The sequence below is a fragment of the Bos grunniens genome, chromosome 8, assembly GCF_055505025.1.
Source record: "Bos grunniens cultivar Pamir isolate PY7600 chromosome 8, Bosgru_T2T1.0, whole genome shotgun sequence".
NCBI lineage: Eukaryota > Metazoa > Chordata > Mammalia > Artiodactyla > Bovidae > Bos > Bos grunniens.
In genome coordinates this window covers 100,539,452-100,565,744 of record NC_141172.1, presented here as the reverse complement: position 1 = coordinate 100,565,744, position 26,293 = coordinate 100,539,452, and the positions used below count along the sequence as shown (strand labels likewise).

Here is a 26,293-nt window from a genome sequence, read left to right as displayed (position 1 = left end):
ATAAAGAAAGAAAAGATACATAGGTGAATGGCCATTCTTCCACCCCCACCCCACTGCCACTGGCTTAAGATGATTCCCAGGGGATTTAAATGGACAACAGAACACCTGGTTTTTGGACTGATGCTGAAGCTCCAATACTATGGCCACCTAATGTGAAGAGCTGACCCACTGGAAGAGACCCTGATGCTGGGCAAAAAGAGAATGGGGCAGCAGAGGATGACAGTTGGATGGCATCACTGACACAATGGGCATGAATCTGGGCAAACTCAGGGAGGAGAGAGGAGCCTGGTGTGCTGCAGTTCATGGGGTCGCAAAGAATCGGACATGACTTAGCGACTGAGTAACATCAAAAAGGAAAAAAAAAAAGCCTGTATGTGAGAATTTAGAAAGCCATTGCCTCTGCCCAGGAAAAGATGGGCTCAGAAAAGACCTGAGAAAAGTTGAGGCTTTCACCACAGACTGATCCCTAGCACGGAAATACCCTAAAACAATTTAAAAAATTCTGAGGAAGGGGAGAACTTGATTTCCAGAGCTACCTACACTTTAGTACTCGCGCCACTTATCCATGGTTTTGCTTTGTGCAGTTTAATAGCTGTCAACTACAGCCCAAAAATTAAATGTATAATTCCAGAAATAAGCAATTCATAAGTTTTAAAATTGCATGCCATTCTCAATAGTGTGATGAAATCTCATATCATCCTGCTGTGTCCTGCCGGGGACCCAACCATCAATACCTTCTACTCCTGACATCCACTCCTGAACTATGACAACATTGTCATAGTTCAATGATCCAAGAATATCCAAGGCAGATGACCCTTCTGACAGCATCCAAAGGTTAATAGCAGCCTAAATGCTTTGTCATGTTGCCTATGTCCTTCATTATACTACATTACATAGGAGGCATTTTATCATTTTTGTTAGAGGAACCACTAATCAAAACTACCCACCCTGGCCAGGTACCATAGTAACCATTTGGATGAGTTGTTTTACAACAGGAGGTCCTGGTAAAGACCAAGATACTAACAAGCTACCACCAAGCAGAAAAATTCAGTAAAAGTCAAAAGGAGACAGGAGACACCAGTCCAAATGTCCTCCCAACCTCCCAGAATCCTTCGTGCTGGAATTCATTTTGGCTGAGTGATGCGCACACCCCCAGGAAGAACCTTGAGTCAGAATGATTGGCCAGAGACAACCCGGAAACTAATCTCATCACCACAAAACCCAAGCCTGTGAGCCACATGATCAGAACATCATCATCATGATAAAAAGAATGAGTACAGTATTACAAGACATTTTGTGAGAGAAGCCACATTCACAAAATTTTTATTACAGTGTAATAACCACTTTTATTATTTTGTTGTACCTAAACTTTATCATAGATGTGTATGTATAGGAAAAACAAATAGACTGATGCCCAAGATCCTTTGGTCTTACCTGTAACCAATTTCTTTTGAATTCCAAATACCACTGCCAATTGTACCTAGAAGCCTATGGATGTTATCTATTGGGTTAGGCTATAACATAGCCTATAATGAGTGTTCTTGGATCTGTTTTACCAGCCACAGCCATACTAGTTCAACCTTGTTCTTTTTGCAAAATACGTACCTTTTAGAAACTAACACAACAGTGTAAAGCAACTACACTCCAACAAAAACTAATTTTGAAAAAGGGACTTCCCTGGTGCTCCAGTGGTGAAGACTTCATGCTCCCAGTACAGGGGGCCTGGATTTGATCCTTGGTCAGGGAACTAAGATTCCACATATCATAACAAAGAGCCCATGTGCTACAACTAAGACCAAGCACAACCTAAATAAAGTTTAAAAAATTAATTAAAACTAGGTACCATTTTATTCTTTAAATGCTGCTTTTATGTGGGTGCAAGCTTGCTCTAAGTAAGACATAGCTATAGACTCTAATATGATTCAAGAAAAGGCAAAGTCATTATGTGACAACTTAGAGCAAAGCAAGGTAAAGGATCTAAAGGTTGACAGTTTAAAGCCAGCAAAGCATGGTTTGAGAATTTTAGAAAGTGGTTTGGCCTAAAAAAAACGTCAAGATAACAGGAGAAACAGCTTCTGCCAACCAAGAGGCAGCAGATCTTTCCAGATGCCACTAAGAAAAATCACCAAGAAAGTGTGTCTGCCTAAACAGGCTTTTTAATGTAGGAGTAAGTGCCCTATTCTGGAAAAAAACAAAAAAGCCACAAAGGACACTTTGGTAAGGAAAAAAAGCAAGCCCCAGGATTTAAGAAAGCTAACTCTCCTATCTATGTAAATGCAGTCAAGCTTATGATCAGTCTGCCCTTAACTATGAAGCTGCTAACACTAAGTCTTGAAGGAAAAAGACACCAGCCATGACAAGAATGCTTTTTCTGGACTGGTTACATTGGTGCTTTATTCCTGAAGTCAGGAAGAACTCTGTCAATAAAGGATTGCAATTTAAAATTCTTTTTAATACTGGACAATGTCTCTGGCCACCCAGATCCCCATGAGTTCAACAACGAAGGTGTCAAAGTGGTCTACCTGCCCTCAAAACAACATCTCTAATTCAGCCCTTCAAGCAGGGTGTCATATGGACCTTTAAGGCTCATTCCACATGGTACTCTATGGAAAGGATTGTTGGCAATATGGAAGAGAACCTAGACAGAGAGGACATCATGACAGTCTGGAAGGATTACACCACTGAAGATGCCATCATTGTTAAAGATAAAGCATCATTGTTAAAGATAAAGCTATGAAAGCCATCAAGCCGAAAACAATAAATTCCTGCTGGAGCAAACTGCTGTCCAGATGTACATGATCTCATAGAATTTACGACACAGCCAACCAAGGAAATGATGAAAGAGAACTGGGGGTATGGCAAAAAGGTGAGGGGTGATAGGTTTCAAGATAAAATCTTGGGGAAATTTAAGAGCTAATAGACACCACACCAGAGGAATTAACAGAAAATGACTTGATGGGAGATGGGTCTTTCTGATGGATCCAGGTACCTTCTGGAAAGGATTCACTATTCTAGATGCCACTAAGAATATTTGTTATGCATGAAAATGAAATTGTTAGTCATTCAGTTGTGTTCGACTCTTTGTGATTCCCATGGACTGTAGCCCACCTTCCAGGATCCTCCGTCCATGGAATTTTCCAGGTAAGAATACTGGAGTGCGTTGCCGTTCCCTTCTTCTGGAGATCTTTCTGATCCAGGGATCAAACCCAGGTCTCCTGCACTGGAGGCAGATTCTTTACCATCTGAGCCAGCAGGGAACCCTCATGTGATGCATGGGACGAGGCCAAAATACCAACACGAACAACAGGTGGAAGAAGTTGATTTCAACCCTCATGGGTGACTATGAGGGGCTCAAGACTTCAGTGGAGGAACTGCAGATGTGGTGGAAACAGAAGAGAACTAGAAGTAGAGATGGACCCTCAAAATGTGGCTGTATTGCTGCAATTTTAAAACTTTAATGGATGAAGAGTTGCTTCTTCTGGATGAGTAAAGAAAATGGTTTCTTGAGATGGAATCTACTCCTGGTGAAGACAGTTGAAAGGACAACAAAGAACTTAGAATATCATCTATATATAAAGTTACTTGATAAAGCAGCAGCAAGGTTTGAAAGAATTGACTCCAATTTTGAAAGCTCTGCTGCTGCTAAGTCATTTCAGTCGTGTCTGACTCTCTGTGACCCCATAGACGGCAGCCCACCAGGCTCCCCCGTCCCTGGGATTCTCCAGGCAAGAACACTGGAGTGGGTTGCCATTTCCTTCTCCAGTGCATGAAAGTGAAAAGTGAAAGGGAAGTCGCTCAGTTGCGTCTGACTCTTAGCGACCCCATGGACTGTAGCCCACCAGGCTCCTCCATCCATGGGACTTTCCAGGCAAGAGTACTGGAGTGGGGTGCCATTGAAAGCTCTAGTGTGGTGTAAAATGTTATCAAACAGCACTGAGACTGAGTGCTACCAAGAAACTGTTCATGAAAAGGAAAGTCAAGTGATGCAGCAAACTTCAGTGCTGTCTTATTTTAAGAAATTGCCACAGCCATCCCAACCCAACAACCACTACCCTGATCAGTCAGCACCTAAAAACAAAGCAAGACCCTCCACCAGCAAAAAGATTATGATTTGCTAAAGGCTCAGATGTATATTTTTTAGCAACAAAGTGTTTTTTAAACTGAGCATGCACAATTGTTTTTTTAGACATAATGGTATCACATAATTGTTAATAATAGGCTACAGTAGAGTGTAAACGTAACTTTTATATGCACTGGCAAACTAAAAATTCCTGTGAACCAATTTAGGCAATATTTGCTTTATTATAGCAGTCTGGAAGTGAACCCACAATTATCTCCAAGGTATGCTTGTAAACACAAAAATACAAAAATCTAGACAAATTATAATCAAATTGTCAAAACCCAAAGACAAAGAATCCTGAAAGAAGCAAGAAGAAAAACTTATTTTATAAAAAGGAACCTCAATGAAACTATCTGATTTCTTCTCAGAGACCTTGGAGACCAGAAGTGGGTGGGTTGATTTAGTTAAAGTGCATAAAGAAAAAAAAAAAAAACCCACAGTTCGTTGAGGATTTTGTATCTAGCAAATCTATCAAAAAATGAGAGAAAATTTACTCAACTAGGGAATACAAGGAGATTATCTCAACATAATAAATTTCATTAAGGAAAAGAACACAACTAGCATCATACTCAATGGTAAAAAATAGAAACCTGTTCCTCTAACATTAGTAATAAGACAAGGATACCTCCTTTAGCCACTTCTACTCAACACAGTACTTGGGTCCTAGCCACAGCAATCAAGCAAAATAAAGAAATAAAAACCATCCAACTTAGGAAGAAAGAAATAATATCTCTTTTCACAGACGACATGATCCCATATGTGGAAAACTCTAAACATCACATAGACACACCAACACACACACACAAAATTGTTAGAACTAATAAGCAAATACAGCAAAAGTGATAGAATATAAAACCAAAATTAAAAAATAAGCTGCATTTCTATACAGTAACTGAAAAATCCAGAAAGGAAATTAAGAAAGCAATTCCATTTACACTATCATTAAAAATAAAAAAATACTACGGAATGAACTTAACCAAGTAAGTAAAAGACTTGAATACTGGAAACTACAAAACACTGCTGAAAAATCAGTTGACACAAATAAATGGAAATACATCTCATATTTATGGGCCTGAAGACTTAATGTATTAAAATATTTATACTATTCCAAGTGATTTTTTTACAGAAACAAGGGAAACCACCCACAAATTCATATGAAATCTTAACCCCCAAATAGCCAAAATAATTTTAAGAAAGAAGAAAAATGCTAGCGTTTTTTTCACATGTCCTGATTGCCAAGTGTATGACAAAGCTCCAGTAACTAAAACAGTATGGTACTGGCATAAAGACGTATAGACCAATGGAATACAGAGCCCAGAAATGCACTAGTACTTATGACCAAATGATTTTCAACAGGAGTACAAAGACTACACAACGTGGAAACAAATGGTGCTTGGAAAACCGAATACCTCAAGACAAAAGGATGAAGATGGACCCTTAGCTTACACCACACACAAGCATTAACTCAAAAGGGATTAAAGATCTAAACATAAGATCTGAAGCTATAAAAGTCCTAAAAGAAAATACAGGGGGAAAATTTCATGACACTGGGTCTAGCAATGATTTCTCGGATATGACACCAAAAGCACAAGCAAAATTAAAGCAAAAACAGGCAAATGGACTATATCAAACCTAAAAAACTTCAGCATAGCAAAGAAAACAATAAAAACAATGAAAAAGAGTGGAACAGGAAATGAAATTTTTCATTTAAAAAATGGGCAAATGACTTTGGAACAGACATTTCTCTAAAGAAGACATACAAATGTCTAACAGGCATATAAAAAGATGTTCAACATCACCAATCATCAGAGAAATGCAAATCTAAACTCCAAGATACCATCTCACAACCATTAGGATGGCCACTATCAAAAATACAGAAAATGATAAGTGTTGCAAGGATGTGGAGAAAGAGGAACCCTTTAAGCACTGTTGGTAAGAGTCTGAAATGGGTGCAACTGCAATAGAAAACAGAAGGAAAGTTCCTTAAATAATTAAAAACAGAACTATCATGATTTAGCAATCTTGCTTCTGAGTATATAAAGAGAAGGCTGGAAATAGATATACCTGCACACCCAGGTTCATTGCAGCATTATTCACAATAGTCAAAGAGGTAGAAGCAACTTAAATGTGTACTGATGGATGAATGGATAAACAGAATGTGGCATACACATACAATGGAAAATTACTCATCCTTAAAAAAAGAAGGAAATCCTGTCATACACTAAGACATGGATGAACCATCCAGTGATTCCACTTCTAGGTATATATCTCAAAGAATTAAATGCAGGGACTCAAACAATATTTGCAAACCACTGTTCATAGCAGTGTTATTAATTAACAGCCAAAAGATGGCAACAACCTAAATGACCACTGAAAGATGAATGCATAAGCAAATAATGTGGTATATTTACAAAAGAATACTATTTAGCATTATAATAATGAAAAGAAAATGAAATTCTGACACATGCTATAACATGAACCTTAGAAAGATGCTAAGTGAAACAAGTCAGACACAAAAGGACAGTATTGAATGATTGCTTTTATACGAAGTGTTTAGAATAGTCAAATTCATAGACAGAAAGTAGAATGGTAGTTACCAAGGGCTTGGGGGAGGGGAGAATGAGGAGTTACTGTTTAACAAGTGAATTTCAGTTAGGGACGATGGAAAAGTTCTAGAGATGTATGGTGGGAAAGAACATGAACATACTTAATGCCACTAAATTATACATCTCAGAAGAGTTAAAACGGTCAATTTTATGTTATATATATTTACCACATTACAAAAAAATTCTAAAATAAAGTAAATAAAAGTGAATTCATTGACAAGAGAAGCCTTGTCTTGTCCTGAGACTACAAAGAAATTTCTTCACTAGAAACTCATAAAGAGGAAACATTTTTAAATATAAGTTCTTCATTTTAAAATAAAATGGGTAACAGATAAAGAGCATGACACAGGTTAATAAAAAAAATTCTATAAGGAATCAAAAGACGTTTAAAACCTTTTGACTGTTTGATATAACTCCAAAATGAATTTAAGTATTTAGATAATAGGCCAGATTGAATATCCTTAGGCAACCTTATATAAACAATTACTGAAACCAAGCTTTTGATAAAAGCTGTACAGGAGGATTTGAGGTTGCCTTCTGTGGCTAGTACATGGTATTTAGAAAACTCATACTACATAAAGGACTTATTGTAGAATAAAAAGATCTGTAAGTTAATAATAACTTAATTTTTTAAGTGGGCAACATATTTCACCAAAGAAGGTACATGAACAGCTAAAGAACATATGAAAAGATCCTCAGTACCATTAGCCCCAAAGAGATACCACTTCAATCACTGTATTAGCTGTAATAAAAATTTTTAAAAAGATGAACAATTAACAAGGGTTGGTGAGGATATAACCTCATCAGGAACCCTCACACACTGAAGTCCAGAATATAAAATAATGCAGTCACTTTGGAAAACAACTTGGCAACTTCTTAAAATGGTTAAAACAAAAATTTACCATATAATCCAGCAACTCAGGCATCTAAGAAAAGTGAAAACATTATGTCCACACAAAGACCTGCATGCTAATGTTCAAAGCAGCATTATTTTTCACAGCCCCAGATGGGAAACAATCCACATGTCCTTCAACTGGTGAATGTACAAAATATGGCACATCCATCCAACCAGCTATTATTTGACAATAAAAAGGATTAAAATGCTACAACACACATGAATTTAGAAAATAACATGGATGAAAATAGAAAATAACATTAGACACAAGTTAATGAACAACTAAAAAAGACCACATATGATTACGTGTATATAAAATGTTCAGAAAAGGCAACTCTACAGAGACAGAGAGTAGACTGATTAGTGGTTACCTGGGATCAGGGTGGGAATGGGATTACTGCAAATGGGTGTGAGGGATCTTATGAAGGTGCTAAAATGTTCTAAAGACAGACTGTGCTGCCAACTGTACAGTTCACTGAATTTGTTAAAACTCACTGAATTATACACTTGAATGACTTCTACAATATGCAATTTATATCTCAATAAAACTATAAAAAAACCCAAAATACAGGTTTATGTTCCAGACTCCCAACTGGTACAGCTATAAAGCATCCTCTTACGGATGCTGGGGAAAGTAACAAGTAAACATCCTGGAACAAGGCTCTTCTCAAGATTTTTACATATTTAATTCTCTCTACAGATTGCATCTTTCCAGAAAACAAATCAGGATTTTCATCTTTTCACAGAAAAATTTCAACTGGGGTGAATAACTCTGATAAGCCATATTCCTTCCATGTCTAGAATGTCTCTGGCTGATCCATTTAGAAATAACTATACAGACCAATTTATCACTCATCAGTAGTTGAGCTACCCTGGGAAGGAGACAACGAAGAAACCAAAACCATTATCCAGAGGTAGCACTGCAAACTAAACCCATTAAATCCCAGCAAATATTGCTGAATCTCAGATGACCATTAAGCATGTCTTCACTTCCATAAGCTGAAAGTTTACCCGTTTCGTTCTCAAGAGCTGCCTCAAATTTCAACTTTAGGAACTCTGCACCACGTGGTCATTGGGGCTCCTTCAGAATCCTACAACTTGAGACCCAAATCTAACTGACCCAGGATTTTCAGTTCCTTTTTCACAGTTAAAGATTATTATTCAGATTCCACCACTGACATTTTTAAGGAAGAACCCACTAACATCTACTCCTTTCAGGTCTAATTTCATAAAGGAAAACGTGATTGAAAATTTATTCTGTATCATTTCTACATTCTTTTCCTGAATCTTACTACAAAATCTCTTTAGGTTTTAGGATAGGTACTCTCCAGGTGGTAGGGGATCATAATATCAGCTTCTTACAGTGGGCAAGTCATGTTACATGAATGACAGAACTTTGCAAGGAGAACAGATTCCCCCTCTAAAGGTGGCCGCTGATACCCAAAACCAATTGACTGCCCCACAGAAATATGGGCCCATTGTTGTCAGCCCTGTAACTTTTCAAGACAAATTTCTTTTTGGTATGAAATTTCCTAATTTTTAAATGGTGACAACTACTTACACACGCACGCACACACACACCACGCAGACCAACTAAGACACGTCAAAAGGCCCAATCTCAGCTTGTGACCTTTGCCACACAGAATGTTTACACTCTGATTACAGGAAACTGTTCTTACTATAGACAAACTTTTAAAAATAGAACTCTATCTTGCAAAAGACAATCCATCCAAAATAGCTGTTTTCAGTACCCGTTTCCCAACACCCCCCCCCAACCAGTCCTTTGTCTGTTTTCCTAGGACAGTTACACTCTCATGGCTGAGACAGCCTGGAATATGCCATTTAATTTCCCAGTCCCCATGGCCAACGTCCAGAGCAAACACAGGGGTTGGGGTGCTTTGTCCAACCAAGACATTCCCTGATGGCAAACTTGTTTGACCTCTACTGACTTGATTCTATGCATAGCTTTGGAGCAGTTCCAGCATCAAATATTTTAAAAGCATACTGCATTCTCACTATACCAGAAGTTCAGTAGTTTAAATGAGTTATTTTCTATTACACTAGAGAAACTTGAAATGCCAATGAATCAAAAATGTTTTAACTTAAAAAAAAGTTTTAACTTATTACCACAGCTTCAGAGGTTATCAGAGGTAGAAAAAGAAGGGAGAGAGGGAGGGAGAGAGTGAAAGAAACCACAGAAATCATTAGTCCCACTCCTTCATTTTACCAGTAAAGAAACGAAAATTCAGAAAGGTCAAATGATTTGTCCAGGGTTATACAGTGAGTTAGTTGGCAAACTGGGACAGAACTCAAGTTACCTGACTGCAGTCAGGTCCTCCTTCTGTAACACTGCATGGCAGTAGAAGGGGAAGCTAGGAGAGAAAGAAGTCTGAAAAAAACAGGTTAGTAAGGTGGGTCCCCTGCACCCCTCCCCTGATTTTTATATTCACATTTGGCCTTTTAGGATTATTTCACATGCTAGTTTCTCTTCTTTCCACAGACTTTACCAACCCTTCATCACTCCCTACCAAAAGTTGACATCCTTGCAAAGAAGGGTAAATGACAAAACAATACTTTTCCTAGCTGCCAACCCACCAAAGCTGCAGCTACTAATCAATGCTGTGGCAGTATACACCCCAGGTTTTTAATAAGGGACCACTGTGACTAAACTTCCTACTAATCAATGCAGTGATAGTTTACACCTTGTTTTTAATGAGGGAGAACTGTGTAAACCCACACCCTGCACCTTACTATATTTCCAAGAATTATTCTGAAGAGTGAAATCCCCGATGCCTGATTAGGCCAGAATTACTTTTGAACGTCTTCTCGCACTCATTGCATTCATACTCCCTCCTTCCAGTATGAATTTTCAGGTGTTCTACAAGGATTGAGCTCCGGCTAAAGGTTGCCCCACAGTAGTTACATTCATAGGGTTTCTCTCCAGTATGAATCCGATGATGTTCGTTGAGAGATGAACTCTGACTGAAGGATTTTCCACAGTCCTTACATTTATAAGGCTTGACACCCGTATGAATTCTCTGATGACGGCTGAGGAGTGAATGGGTAGGGAAGGCTTTCTCACACTGGGTACACTTGTAGGGTTTTTCTCCTGAATGAAGTCTCTGATGATAAATTACAGATGTAAAATGGCTAAAAGTCATCCCACAATCATTACACAAATATGGTTTTTCTCCAGTGTGAATCCTCTGATGTCGGGTAAGGCAAGAATTCTGTCTGAAGGCTTTCCCACACTCACCACATTTATAGGGTTTCTCTCCGGTATGAATTCTCTGATGTTTGGAAAGGGATGAGCTGTGACTGAAGGATTTTCCACAGTTGTTACATGTGTAGGGTTTTTCTCCAGTGTGAATTCGCTGATGCTGAATAAGAGATGAACTGTCACTGAAGGGCCTCCCACAGTCTTTACATTTATAGGGTTTTTCACCAGTGTGAACTCTCTGATGTTTAATGAGGTGGGCGCTTAGGGTGAAAGATTTCCCACAGTCATCACACTTGAAGGGCTTCTCTCCACTGTGAGTTCGGTGGTGTGGCGTGAGAGATGAGCTGTCACTGAAGGCTTTCCCACAGTCATTGCACAGGTAGGGTTTCTCCCCAGTGTGAATTCTCCTATGCTTGGTCAGTGAGGCACTATAGCCAAAGGCTTTTCCACATTTGCTGCATTTATGTGTTCCTTCTCCAGTCTCAGTTCCCTCGTCTTTATCTATGGATGTACCTTGACCTAAACCTTTCCAACATTTTTCACATGTAGAGGAGTTTTTCTTACTGAGGGATGAGCTTCGAGTAAAGGCTACTCCACAGTTACTACATTTCTGAGACTTCTCCCCACCACGGCTTTTCTGATGTTTCTGATGTTCAGTCCGAGAGGAAGAGTGACTTAAGACCTTCCTGCCTTCGTTACCTTTCCTTGGCTTTTCACCACTGTGTTCTTTGCGGTTCGGAACAAGGTCTGAATGAAAACTAAAGGGTTTCTTGCCTTCATTGTACCTCCGAGATTTCTTCCTTAAATAGACTCTCAGATGTTTAATTAGATCTGAAGGTGGTTTGAAGCTACTTCCAAAGGGACTCCTTTCTGGGTCAAACTCCTCACCCTTACTGCCTCTCCCATGAGTTTTCTTCTGTGTGATTTGTCCTTGTGAATGTTCCCTATTGCTACAACCATCCTCGAATCTGCCATAACGTTTCCAGGATTCTCCCATAGAGTCACAATCACCACTCATTAGATACCTTTCTATTATTTTATCTAAAGTCGATTCTTCCATAAGAACATCTTGACTTCCGCCAGATTCTTTCAATCCACCACCAAGTTCACACTCTGAAAGAAATAACAGAGTATTTCCTATATGCAATGAAGAAAGCTGCTGCATTTGGGACTAGGAACAGAGACAACAGTAACTTTAAGAAACCGGGCCTGGAAAATTTTCAGAGTCTCATAAAGCAGGGAAGGGAAAAGTGACATGGGGAAACTGGGGGAACTGAGAGTTTAGGAAAAATACTGAGGAAGATGATAGGTTTGTGCTTTATAGTTAGAAATACAAGTTCTCACCCTTGTTTCAAATTTCTGTGATAGGTTCAAACTTACTCTCCTTACATCAATTTATTCTCTTTCCAAATAGAAATATGACAGTGCAAGTGTTTATTGAATAATTACAAAAGGCCAGGTCCCATACCAAGCAATTTACTTGAATGTCACTTAATTTTCACAATAACCCTATGAAGGAGGACCTGTCATCATCCCTGGTTTATAGATATGACAACTAATCACACAGAGTGAATATAATTAGCCTATCCAAGGTCACATGTAAGTGCTAGAGCCACCCAGTCTGACATCAAAGCCCACTCTTTTGATCCATATACCACACTGCCTCTCCTCAAAGCAGCCTAATACCACTAAGTTTATAGACAATGTTAATCACATCACAAACATGCAACACCACCTATGTTAGACTTTCAAAGGTTACCACCCATCTGGCCCTACCAACCTTGTTGTTTAGTTCCTAAGTTGTGTCTAACTCTTTTGCACCCCATGGACTGTGCTCCTCTGTCCATGGGATTTTCCAGGCAAGAATAACGAAGTCGGTTTCCATTTCCTTCTCCAGGGAATCTTCTCAATCCAGGAACCAAACCTGCATCTCCTGAACTGGCAGATGGATTCTTTACCACTGAGCCACCAGCCCCCTACCAACCTTGCAGATACTCTAACCAGGCATCTATTTATTGTCCATGACAGGACTGCATTTTCAGTCCTGTTTTTCTCAGTCTTAATGCTTCAGACTGCCTAGAATTCGACCCTGGTGCACCTTCACTATCACGAATATAAAACTCTGGTAAGGCCTAGGGTTCAAGTCCCAGAGTCTCTAACACCATATTCTCAAGGTGTGTGCTCCTCTCTGAATCTTCAGTTCAGTTCAGTTGCTCAGTTTAATCTGACTCTTTGTGACCCCTGGACTGCAGCACAAAAGGCTTCCCTGTCCATCACCAACTCCCAAAGCTTGCTCCAACTCATGTCCACGGAGTTGGTGATGCCATCTAACCAGTTCATCCTCTGTTGTCCCCTTCTCCTCCTGTCTTCAATCTTTCCCAGAATTAGCATCTTTTCAAATGAGTCAGTTCTTCGCATCAGGTGGCCAAAGTACTGGAGTTTCAGCTTCAGCATCAGCCCTTTCAATGAGCATTCAGGACTGATTTCCTTTAGGATGGACTGGTTGGATCTCCTTGCTGTCCAAGGGACTCTCAAGAGTGTTCTCCAACACCACAGTTCAAAAGCATCAATTCTTCAGTGCTCAGCTTTATGGCCCAACTCTCACATCCATATATGACTACTGGACAAACCAAAGCTTTGACTATACAGACCTTTGTCAGTAATGTCATGTCTCTGCTTTTTAATATGCTGTCATAGCTTTTCTTTCAAGGAGCAAGCATCTTTTAATTTCATGGCTGCAGTCACCATCTGCAATGGTTTTGGAGCCCAAGAAAATAAGGTCTGAACCTTGAATTCCTTTATTAATTCTTTTATTTATCATTCATCTTGGCTCTTTTTTATTTTTTCTTTCATCTTGGCTCTTAATCATGAGCTTACAGTTTCACTTTCGTAAGATTGACTTTTAACCAGTCAACTATAAAATACAAAATGCTGGGCAGCTCTGAAGACTTCATGGGGCCTTCCCTCTATGGTGTCAGTTGCTGACACACCATCCAGACTAAGGAAGATCTGGAAACTTAAGGGCCACATGAGCCACGGGCACAGCAGACACTGGAAACCTCCTGGAGATCAGGGTAACACTGGTGGCATGCGTCACCACAGGACCAATTTTGACAAATACCACCCAGGTAACATTGGGCTTTCCTGGTGGCTCAGACAGTAAAGACTCTGCCTGCAATGTGGGAGACCCAGGTTTGATCCCTGGGTTGGGAAGACCACCTGGAGAAGGAAATGGCTACCCACTTCAGTATTCTTGCCTGGAGAATTCCATGGACAGAGAAGCCTGGTGGGCTACAGTCCACAGGGGTAGCAAAGAGTCAGACACAACTAAAGGACAAATATTACACTACACTAATTTTGGGCAAGTTGGTATGAGGCATTACCACTTAGCAAGGAACCAGAGCTTTTGCCCAAATGTCAGCCTGGATAAACTATGGACCTCAGTGAGTGAGTTGATATGGTAAATGCTGTCAAAAAAATTGGAGTTGCTCTTCACATGATGTGGTACACTGGGGCTACTATATTGAGTTCTGGGAAGAGAAAGCTCCCAAAGCAGCCTATCACACTAAAGGCCAAATTCTTTAGCAGAAGAGCTGAGGAGAAGACTAAGGGTGTTGTCCTGGTAGCTCGACGCTACATGGATGGAGGTTCATCAAGTGCTAGCGAGTGCTTTTCAAAAAAAAATAAAAGAAGATAAAATACAAAATCCTATAACCTGGAAGTTAGCCATTATTAAAAATTCTGATTTTTTTCTAGAAATTTTCTACATATTTTAGGATAGAAAATCTACATATATAATATGTAGTTACTTTTTTCATAATTCTTTCCCATCTCATTGGTTAATTCTTCATAAAGACAATTTTTATGAGTTATATAATAATCCATCGTATCAATGTTACTAATTATTTCTGTATGGAATGTTTATCAAATGATTAATATTTCCTCAGAAGTGAGTCATAAAAGTGACTGAACCAAAGGGTAGAAAAGTTATATCACCAGACAATACATGATTAAAAGTACTTGATTACTCATCTCTGGTCAAATGCTTTTTCTCTAAACCTTTGCAAATTTGATTCATAATAAATAGTGTTATTCTTTAAATGTAATTTACATTGCTAACAAGTGACTTGGAACATTTTTTTCATGTTCATAGCTATTTAAACTTTCGGTCAGTTACTCTGGTCAGCTATCTGTTGAAGTTCTTTGCTTATTTTTCTAACAGACTCAGGGTTCCTTACTGATCTGCATGACCTTTTTATAAATCATGGCTATTGATTATGGCTTTGTCTGTCAAAAACTTTTCCTCCAGTAAGTTATAAATGACTTTTCATCCGGTCCCATCACATCATGGCAAATAGATGGGGAAACAGTGGAAACAGTGGTTGACTTTTTTTTTGGGGGGCTCCAAAATCACTGCAGACGGTGACTGCAGCCACGAAATTAAAAGACACTTACTCCTTAGAAGAGAAAGTTATGACCAACCTAGACAGCATATTAAAAAGCAAAGACATTACTTTGTCAACAAAAGTCTATCTAGTCAAGGCTGTGGTTTTTCCAGTAGTCATGTATGGATGTGAGAGTTGGACTATAAAGAAAGCTGAGTGCCAAAGAACTGATGCTTTTGAACTGTGGTGTTGGAGAAGACTCTTGAGAGTCCCTTGGAATGCAAGGAGATCCAACCAATCCATCCTAAAGGAAATCAGTCCTGAGTGTTCACTGGAAGGACTGATGCTGAAGCTGAAACTCCAATACTTTGGCCACCTGATGCGAAGGGCTGACTCACTGGAAAAGATGAGAGCTAATGCTGAGAAAAGATTGAGAGCAGGAGGAGAAGGGGACAACAGAGGATGAGATGGTTGGATGGTATCACCGACTCAGTGGACATTAGTTTGAGTAAACTCTGGGAGTTGGTGATGGACAGGGAGGCCTGGCAAGCTGTGGTTCATGGGGTTGCAAAGAGACACAACTGAGCGACTGAACTGAACTGAAATAAATTACACATCTAAATGATACTTCTTTTACATAAGCAGCTTGGGGGGAGAGGCATGTATTTATACCAATGCTGCTAAATTTTTCTCAGAACAGTTTTAGATTCCATTTTCAAAACTACTCTCCCAGATGTTACTTAAACATAAGAAGACAACTGCTTTCCTTTATTCATGTAATCACACTGTAAACAGCCAAGAGGTTGACTTAAACGAAGGGCTAATTGTGGAGAGGGTACTGTCAGTCTATGAGCCCAATGAGCCCAGCAGGTACACGGCTCTGGCCCAAGGTCTGGTCCTGGAGGCCCAGGGCACCCCCCGCACCCGGGACTGTGGTTGGCATCTCCCCAACAACAAGATGGCTTCTAGGGATGACATCTAAGTCTTCATCATCTTCCTGTGAGGGCCAGGCAGTTACTCCTGAGGGGTTCAGCCCTGAACCTCCCTCCACTATCCCAGTTTCTCCATGCATATGTCTCTCCCAACCCAAATTCTAAAGCTGTTTTCCCGACCTTCTTTACTGGCAATTTAACTGAAGAAGGGGGGCTTCTCTGATAGCTGAGTTGGTAAAGAATCTGCCTGCAGTGCAGGAGACCCCAGTTCTATTCCTGGGTCGGGAAGATCTGCTGGAGAAAGGATAGGCTACACACTCCAGTATTCTTGGGCCTCCCTGTGGCTCAGCTGATAAAAGAATCCACCTGCAATGTGGGAGACCTGGGTTCCATCCCTGGGCTGGAAAGACACCCTGGAGAAGAGAAAGGTTATCCACTCCAGTATTATGGCCTGGAGAATTCCATGGATATACAGTCCATGGCCTCGGAGAGTTGGACATGACTGAGCAACTTTCACTTTCATTGTAACTGAAGAAGGGGTGCCAGTTAGATCCAAAATTAAAGCTCATGGCAAATAAAAAAAAAAAAGGAAGATGGACTAGAGAAAAGTGTTGAAGAAGGTTCTTGAGAGTCCCTTGGACTGCAAGGAGATAAAACCAATCAATCCAAAAGGAAATAAACCCTAAATATTCATTGGAAGGACTGATGCTGAAGCTCCAATACTTTGGCCACCTGATGCACAGAGCCAACTCATTGGAAAAGACCCTGATGCTGGGGAAGATTAAAGGCAAGAGGAAAAGGGGAGGACAGAGGATGAGATGGTTGGATGACATCACTGACACAAAAGATGAGTCTGAGCAAGCTCCAGGAGATGGTGAAGGACAGGGAAGTTTGGCATGCTGCAGTCCGCGGGGTAGCAGAATCGGACAGGAATGAGCAACTGAACAACAAAAAGCAAAGCAAATTATTGTTTTTTCTTAAACTAAAGTATTGATACATAGTGAAAGTGTAAGCGTTAGTCACTCGTTTGTGTCCTGCTCTTTGAGACCCCACGGACTGTGGCCCACCAAGCTTATTTGTCCATGGAATTCTCCAGGCAAAAATGCTGGAGTGGGTAGATTCCCTCCTCGAGGGGATCTTCCTGATGCTGGGATCATACCTGGGTCCCCTGCATTGTAGGTGTAGATTCTTTACTGTCTGAGCCACTAGGGAAGCCCAACTGATGTATAAATAATCATTTATTATAATTTTTAAAAATCTAGTTAAGATTTATTATTAAAGTTTAAGAAAGAGAAGAATAAAGAAAAAATGTAATTCCTCAAAGATAACCAGTATTAACATGCTGCTGCTGCTGCTAAGTCGCTTCAGTCGTGTCCAACTCTGAGCGACCCCATAGACGGCAGTCCACCAGACTCCCCCGTCCCTGGGATTCTCCAGGCAAGAATACTGGAGTGGGTTGCCATTTCCTTCTCCAATGTATGATAGTGAAAAGTGAAAGTGAAGTCACTCAGTTGTGTCCAACTCTTAGCGACCCCATGGACTGCAGCCCACCAGGCTCCTCTGTCCATGGGATTTTCCAGGCAAGAGTACTGGAGTGGGGTGCCATTGCCTTCTCCAAGTATTAACATGAATGCTCTCCAAATATTAACAGTAAAAACCCATATCTATACATTTAGACATACATATATATGTACGTTTTCTTCTTCTTTTAACAAAACTGAATTATACTAAACATGCTGTCCACTGGATGAATTCCTACTTATTCTTCAAGATTCAATTGTTAATTATGCCCTTGCTCCTATATTTTCCCATTGCTCCTTATACATGCCATCATTATAGTGTACATCCCATTAATAACACATTTTGTCCTGATTTCTGTATCTATAGCATCCATGGAAACTTGCCCTTCAAATCTCCTCTGGGGCACTTTCTTGACAGCCCCTGTTGATGCTCATTGACTCCAACACAGCATCACACCAAGGCCACTTCAATAGAGGTGCTCCCAGTCAATGACAAGAATGGCAATTACACTTGGGCCCATTTCTGCGAGGCATAAGACTCTGCTAGATGACTTTGGCAGGGAGGTTCATTTTTGGCTTTACTAAAATCTTCTCAACCTGCACTTCAATCTAAGACTTTTCCTACTCAGCCTTCCTTCCTTCCCTCTCCTGTCACAGGTATCAGACCTGTAGCACCTTCATAGCAACCCCAGCCTCCTCCAATGCCTGGAATTATTTCCCCCCAGTAAGTCTCTGATGGGGCCAATCTTGGCATCCTTCTCAGAGGACCCAAACTGAGTGTCTCTCCTATCAAAATGAATATTCTAGGAAGGCAAGGCAGAAATTTTCATCATCTATGTTAGCACCTAGCCCACCCAACATTTCACAACCTCTTTCAAATGACTTGGTTGGCAACTGTTTCAATGTCCTTCTCTACTTTTCACCAACTCACCTGGTCTACAGCCTTTGGAGACTTCTTTTTGCAGCAGCCGTGGTAGTCCAGCCCACTTCAGCTGGGAAACCAAATCTAACTTGGAAACTGGAAAGCCTGTTCAGAGAAAATAGAAAATGTCTTTTTGTCTAGAACAAAGACATTCCAACATTCATAGCCTTTAGTTCTTCAGGGAAGAGAAGAAGTTGTCAAAAGTGAACTTCAGTACTGGAATTTGAGGAGAAAATTGGGAAAGGTATGGCCTTGATGACAGCAAAATGATGCTCAACAGTTTCAGTTCAATGGAGCAAAGATACTTTTTTTAAAGAAAACTCTATATAAAAGTACATTTTTAGGACCCATTTTAAGGTTTAGGCATATGATTCCTGTAAATTCAGCCAAAACCTTTAATAGCACTTATCTTCCAATGTTATGGACAAAAAGATACTCAGTTTAGACACTAAATCATGAAGAGAAGATGTCTTTACCCAGAAGTTCTAGGTTCCTATAGTTCTCCAGCAGCACTTCCTTATATATCTCCTTCTGTGAAGGCTCCAGTTTCCTCCACTCTCCTCTGGAAAAGGTGACAGCCACATCTTTGAGTGTCATGGATTCCTAGAACACCAAAGACAGCCTGTGTGCATTGTGTTACTCCCAAACAGATCCTAAGAATTCAGAAAAGTAATAGATGTGATGGTTTTCAAGTCTTAAGAATTTGCAAGCAAACTACAAGGTAGATATTATACAACCATAACAAGTGAAATAGAACAAGATTATGATACAATCCCCTCCTTTTCCATTCAGTCCTTGGTGTGAAATGCTATACAAGGATTCTCTGGAATGACTAACATTGATCAAATTTGCCCTAACATGCTGATTTCTAGGATTAACAGAATATATTAAATGAAGAATACAAATTACATTTCCCAATCCCAAAATCTGCAGAATCAATGTAAGTTCTATAAACTTTAAATTAAACATGGAAGAGTAACATCACTGACTACATTCCAAATTATAATTTCCAGTTGATTCTGAAAAGTTGTTGCTGAACGAAAAGACGCCGGGATTCTTGGCCTCTGGAGAAGAATTCAATCTGGGGCCAGAGACAAGGCTTGATTGCTCAGAGCTTTTCTGTAATAAAGTTTTATTAAAGTATAAAGGAGACAGAGAAAGCTTCTGACATAGGCATCAGAAGGGGGCAGAAAGAGTACCCCCTGCTAGTCTTCAGCTGGATGTTATATAGTCACTGCTGCTGCTGCTGCTAAGTCACTTCAGTTGTGTCCGACTCTATGCAACCCCATAGACGGCCTCCGACCAGGCTCCTCTGTCCCTGGGATTCTCCAGGCAAGAACACTGGAGTGGGTTGCCATTTCCTTCTCCAATGCTAGCAGTCTGTTAATGAAAGAAAGGAATGTCTTAAAACTCAGAATGGCACCAGGCCCCTTATCCATAAGATGCATTTTGGGATAATCTTGGCACCAGATGATTCATCTCGGGCCATAAAATGATTGACTTGAATCTTACAGAAGGGTAGATCACCATACAAATAGTTTCGTTTACATAGATCAGGGGAACAATATCTGAGTATAACATACTGGTTTGTCAAGTAGGTTCTGAGCCATTAGGCAGAACCGACTTGAAGACAGAGTCTGGGGTAAATGCATAGTACATTGACATCGCTTAAGTCAAACATTTCCATAAGAAAAATGCATTGGTTAACTCAAGGTTTGAAAATAGTTAACTTCAGGTGAAACCAGGTGTCATTATGGCAACACAGTATTTTAAGAGAAACCTCCTTTTAAATTTGTATAGAGAAGGAAAAAAATATTGCTAGTTTGTTTCCTCCTGCCGCTTAAGAGAGAGAAAAAGTCTGACCCTTGCATCCTATTTCCTCCATTTGGAGACCCCTGGCCTTCCTGCCTGTTACCCTCTCAATTCTAAGTAGCAATTACTTTCTATCACAATCAAACAAGGATCTGTGTTCAATAACATACACTTACAATTACTCTAAATTATAAACAAGCACAATTAATCATTACAATACACTTTTCATAGCATCCTCTATAGCAAGACATTTTGAGAGGCGATACAGCAGAGTGGCTATTAGCACTTGGAGTAGCTTTCCTGTGGCTGCTGTAACAAATTACCATAACTCTGGTGGCTTAAGAAAACAGAAATTTATTTCCCCAAATTCTGGAGACCAGAAGTCTGAACTCCAGATGTTGGTGGAACTGGTCCCTCTGAGGGAGAATCCATTCCTTGCTTCTTCCAGGTTCCTTAGTTGCCAGCATTCCATGGTGTTCCTTGGTTTGCAGCTTTATCATTCCGATCTTCACATCGCTTTCTCCTGTTCCTGTGTTCAAACTCTAAGTACACTGTAATGCCACTGAGAGCACACCCATACAATCCAGAATAATGTCCTCATTTCAAATCCTCATTTTATCACATCTGCAAAGACCTCCCCTCCAGGTAAAGTAACATTCTCAGGTTCCAGAGACAAGGAAGTAGATCTACATCAGGGAGATATGTCCCTGATACCTGTCCACTCAGAGCCATTACCTGGTAATCAGAGCTATTACCAGGCTACGAGAGCACTATTATTTACCACTGCGAATAAGAATTTTTTTTCCTGAAAATTCTTGGTATATAGAAAACACTGATTTGTAATCAGCTGCTTTTCTCAGCCACTAAATGAATTTCAGTACATGTTCAGTTGATTCTCTGAGGTTTTCCAAAAAGACTACATTATCTGTAAATAATATACATCTTCTTTCATATCTATACTTACCTCACGTGTTTCTTATCACACTGGACTGGCTAAAATTTCAGAAAATATTCATTAATACAGTAAGATGAGACCACCTCATCTTTTTAATGGTATTGTGAGGACTGCTTTTTATTTTGCAACACTATCCAGATGTTTTTTTTTTTTTTGTCATGTTCAGGAAATATAATTCTATTTCCACCTGACCAATCTTATGAAGAATAATTTCTGGATTTTAGTAAATAATTTTGAGCTTATTAGAGTCAGACTTGTGACCAATTCTGATAACTGAAGTAAAATAGCATTTGAAGAATGAGCCCTAAGAATGTGAAGACTGAGAGGAAAAGGAGATGGTCTTAATTAGTCTAGTGTGTTTATAACACCCAGGAGGAGCTCAGTGAGCATGTACTTAAAAATGAAAGGTCTGTAGCCATATATGGTAAGATAATATTAAGTAGACTTACTGTGGTTGTCATTTCACAATATACACAAATATCAAACCATTACATTATATACCTGAAACTAACACAATGCTGGGTGTCAACTAGACCTCAATTTAAAAATTAACTTAAGAATGAAAATTTATGGTTTAAAAAAAAAAAGAATGAAAACCAGTGAAAGGAAGCTTACCTGGGACTCAGTATTTGGAAGAACAGAAACTGTTTTATCTTCTTCAGGGTTCTCCTCTTGGGAAATAACAGAATCTTGAGAGATTGGTTCTAGGAAGGGGGAAAAAAAACAATGCAGCCTTTCAAATGGGCTCCTCAGACTAAAAATTATTATATATGTCACTCTGGAGAAAAAAATCAGATTAAACAAAGAAAAAGTTTTTCCTACACTCTTAAAACACAGAAGACAGCCACACATACAGTTTCGTACTGAAACCCAAGCTTTCCCCTATTACCCTCTAAAATATTCTTTCAATTCCTAGGCTCACAAAATCTGATTTCCTTCATTCCATATACCTACTACTTTAATGTATTTACTTTTTATAATAATCTTTAAAATATTTATGAGATGTATTAAGGTGGAACAGCATATGTGTAATATCATATAGTAATTTGCTTCTTTCATTTTGCACAAAAGTCACTTGTTGAATGAAAACATTCTTTTGGGGAGTTTACTGTCATATCTTGAGATGATCTCCCCCACTTCCCCCCTTCACCTATTAATCTCACCTTTCTTTTCTTCAAGCACTTGGGTCAAATCCTCTACTAGGGTCACCACTTCCTCACTACTCTTAGGATGCTGTGATTTGACCCAAATCCTGATCTCCCCAGGCAAGATGGTCAGGAACTGCTCAAACACCAAAAGCTCTAGAATCTGGTCTTTCGTGTGGATGTCTGGTCTCAGCCACTGAACGCAAAGCTCCCATAGCTGATTCAGAGTTTTTCTGGGTCCAGCCTCTTCAGAGTAACAAAACCACCTGAACCTCTGTCTGAAAGACTCTGGGTCAGCAGTGTCTCTTCTCATGAGAGATTCTGGATTCCCAGGAGTCTCCATCCTAAGGACTTTGCTCTGTTCACTTGAGACCAGAGTGTGAGGATCTGGGGAGACAGCTGTCATCTTGTTTAGGCTACTCCTGCTTGCAGTATGTACCACCAACAGAAATCCAGTCTCCTTTAGACTCTGAATGTCAGCACAGTCCACCAACAGGCACTCTCCGGCAAAATACCAAGTGTTCCAAGGATCCACTTTATGGTCCTGCAGAAACCATCAAGAAACATAAGAGATAAATTAAGTGAAACAAATTGTGAATCCTAAAAAACATTGTTCTTGATTTGGTTCTGTTATAGATACACACACTGTAGTGGGTTGCCATGGCAACCAGTACTCTTGCCTGGAAAATCCCATGGACGGAGGAGCCTGGTAGGCTGCAGTCCATGAGGTCGCTAAGAGTCGGACACGACTGAGCGACTTCACTTTCATAGATAGACACACACATTCTCAGAGGCGTAGAACTGCCCTACCCAACTACTATACTAAAAGAATGATTTTCTCTGTAAGTGAAAAGCTGAGAAGTTACTTGAGAGTAAATAAAGGCATGTACCCTCCAAGAAAATAGTTTCTTCAGATACTCCTCATCAGCAAAACGTATCAGAAAAGGCTCACTGTTACAAGAGGCTCCAAACTGACTCCACTCCTGCCCTCTCTTGGTGAATGGCCACACAGTTTCCCACCAGTTGCTTAACTCAGAAACCTGATTTCATATTTGACTCTCAAATTTCTCACACAATCAATAACCAAGTTCTGGTGGCTTTATTTCCTAAGAACCTCTCCATTCTCTCCTACTGAAATTACCTAAGGACAGCCTCCTTCAATTTCAGTCTTACACTGAAGCCTAAGGATTTCTTCTAATATGCAAAATATGGTCTTGTAATTCCCCAACTGTCTCAACACAAAATTCAAACGCAAAAGTCACGCATGATGATCTTGAAACCCTGTCGGTATGACCTCACCTTCCGCTGCAGCTGCCCCTAATGGACACTGCAGCCGTAAAGAGGTATCTCTCCATTTCCAGCAACTCTACCCGCTTCTGCCTTTGCACTAGAGTCATTCATTCCCTCCCCTTGGAATGCTGACATTTTTTCCTCTACCAAACTTGTTCATTCTTTAAAACCCGACTCCACTGCCACCTCTTGTATGAGGCTTTCTCCGATCCCCAAGTACTCTTCTGCGCAGTCTGCCCTGTGTTGCATGCATTCTCACTTCATAAATAACTAACCATTAACAACCATCTGGAACCAGGGACTATGGATTCAGACGCGAACGGGTCAGACGGGACCCCCACCCTCACAAAGCACTCAAGAAATGACAATACAGTCTTAGATGTCTTAGATGGGCTACACTGCGACAAGTGAGGACACTCTCCTCCGGCTACAATAGCAGTTAATTACCCACCTCTGAGGGGCACAGAGTGCCGCACACACTATGCATGACGTCATTTATTCCTCTGCCAAATATTAAGCGCCCACCACGTACCTAGAGCCGCTCTGGGCACCTGGGACTCTGCAGTGGCTAAGACACTCGTCCCGATCTCCAGGGAGTTTACAATAAAGGCTCCGTGAAAATGTGACGCAGGCAGAAGGAAGTTCTCAAAAGAGGAGGAGGGGGGATTTGCCCCACGGGGTGCGTTCGGCAACGTCTGAAGACGTTTTGGTTATCACGACTAGGGAGGAGGGATGCTACTGGTACCTAATGAGTGGAGCCGGGGATGCTGCTAAACATTCCGCAATACTCGGTACAGCCCCCCTTACCCTCACGCACACACAATAACTTTTCCCGCCCAAAACACCAAAGTAGCGAAGTTGCAAGACCATGGGCTCAGGGAAGGGATGGAGGAAAGCTCCATCCAGGAGCGCACTTATCTCCGGCAGAAGCTGCAATTTTGGAAGTGCACAGCGAGACTGCCCTCGGCCCCCACCCCGCCCCAGGTACGCCCTTGGAACTGGCAACCTGGCCTCGGCCCCCACACTAGGGGCCAGGGGCAACCGCTACCTGCGTCAAGACCCGCAGCCAGGACCAACGCCACCGCAATGAGCTTCTAGAAACTGGTCCTGCAGGAGCTGCGCGCGCAAGGCGGCGGGGAGCTGAATGCGCCTGCGCACTGGCGCAGAACTACGATTCCCGGGATGCGCTTGTCCAGCTTTGCTAAAGGTCTGTGGTTTCCATAGGCTCCCACCCCGGCGTGTTGCGCATGGTCTTTGGGAAGTGCTGGTGGTCTCAGCTGCGGAATTATTGCTGCGCCAGAGGCCTAAAGGCCTAGAGTCATCTCAGGTTTTCAGATCTATGATGTTCCGTTTCCTTGGTAACCTCAAAGCATCCTTCCCCTCTTCCTTCCTTACCTTTCCCTGAAATCCAGGCTGCAAAACCCCCACCGCAGAAGCATATTAGCAACGCATTCAATACAAGTCATAATGCCGCAACTTGAATTAAACAAATATCAAATGGATTACTTTTACACCTGCCACCATGATTGTCCAAACCGCCCATCATGCCTCGCCTGGATTATTGCAATGGCGTCTTGATTTCACTTTTCTTCTTTTGTCTCTTCACATAGCAACCAGAGAGATGCTTAATATATGAAAACAGCTTATGAACTTCCTCTCCTGAAAACCCTGAAAAGGTTTCCCATTTCACCCAGGGTAGAAATTCTAATTTTTACAGTGACCTACAAGGCTGATGGAATTTGGCCACTGATAAACTCCCTGACCTCTTCCTCTACTTGTGTGTTGTCACAGTAACCGCCTCACTATCCCTCTCCCTCCAACCTGCCTGATACTTAGGGCTGACTTGCCACCTGCCTAGATATCTTGGATGGCTCATGTTCTCACCCTTTCATAAGTTCTCAATGAAGCCTTGGGTCAGGAAGATCCCCTGGAGGAGGAAATGGCAACCCACTCCAGTAATTTTGTGGGGAGAACTCTATGAACAGGGAAGCCTGGCATGTTGCGATCCAGCAGGTAGTAAAGAGCAGGACACGACTGAGCAACTGAACAACAACGAGAACAACAGAGTAGAGCAATTTTATGTGTTTCCATACCTGGAACCTAGAGCCTAGATAACAAGAATCATCACATGCACTCTGTATATAGCTCCTTTCATCTACATTATGTCTCTGAGATTTATCATTATTGTTGCCTGTGGTTACAAATCAATGAAAATCATTTATTTTCACTGCTGCCTAGTATTCCCCTATGACCTTTTATGTACACTACAGTTTCCTGTTTTCACAGTCCCTTGCCCAGCTTCCAGGCCATATCTTACATGGAAGTGAGGAGGAAGTTTGTGTGTGTGAAAGGGTGAGTCTGTCAGATTTTTCTGCTTCCTCTAAAATCACCCCACATTAAAGAAACTAAAAAGCCACGGTCCTGCCTGCTTGTCTCCACCTCTGGGTTCCCGAGGCAGCCTTCAAGGTGTCTCCTTAGGATTCTGGGAATC

The 26,293-nt window shown here is 40.8% G+C and overlaps 1 protein-coding gene across 1 annotated transcript; it reads right to left on the bottom strand.

Moving 5' to 3' along the window:
• Positions 1 to 10,313: 10,313 nt before the first annotated feature.
• ZNF483 (zinc finger protein 483) lies at positions 10,314 to 25,127 on the bottom strand. Its single transcript, XM_086315956.1, has 6 exons — positions 24,851 to 25,127; positions 22,531 to 23,056; positions 21,983 to 22,071; positions 19,077 to 19,203; positions 18,610 to 18,705; positions 10,314 to 11,954 (listed from the first exon to the last, which is right to left on the bottom strand). The coding sequence occupies exons 2-6, from the start codon at positions 22,916 to 22,918 to the stop codon at positions 10,387 to 10,389; spliced, it is 2,268 nt and encodes a 755-aa protein (XP_086172082.1). The 5' UTR covers positions 22,919 to 23,056; positions 24,851 to 25,127; the 3' UTR covers positions 10,314 to 10,386.
• Between the last annotated feature and the right edge of the window lie 1,166 nt (positions 25,128 to 26,293).

Excerpts from the sequence above, each read along its gene's own strand:
- ZNF483 (XM_086315956.1), bottom strand. The coding sequence starts at position 22,918 with ATGACAGCTGTCTCCCCAGATCCTCACACTCTGGTCTCAAGTGAACAG. Across the intron at positions 18,706-19,076 it reads TAGGAACCTAGAACTTCTGG|GCTTTCCAGTTTCCAAGTTA; the intron begins GTAAAGACATCT and ends TTCTCTGAACAG. Across the intron at positions 11,955-18,609 it reads CTCCAAAGGCTGTAGACCAG|AGTGTGAACTTGGTGGTGGA; the intron begins GTGAGTTGGTGA and ends TATTTCTTTCAG.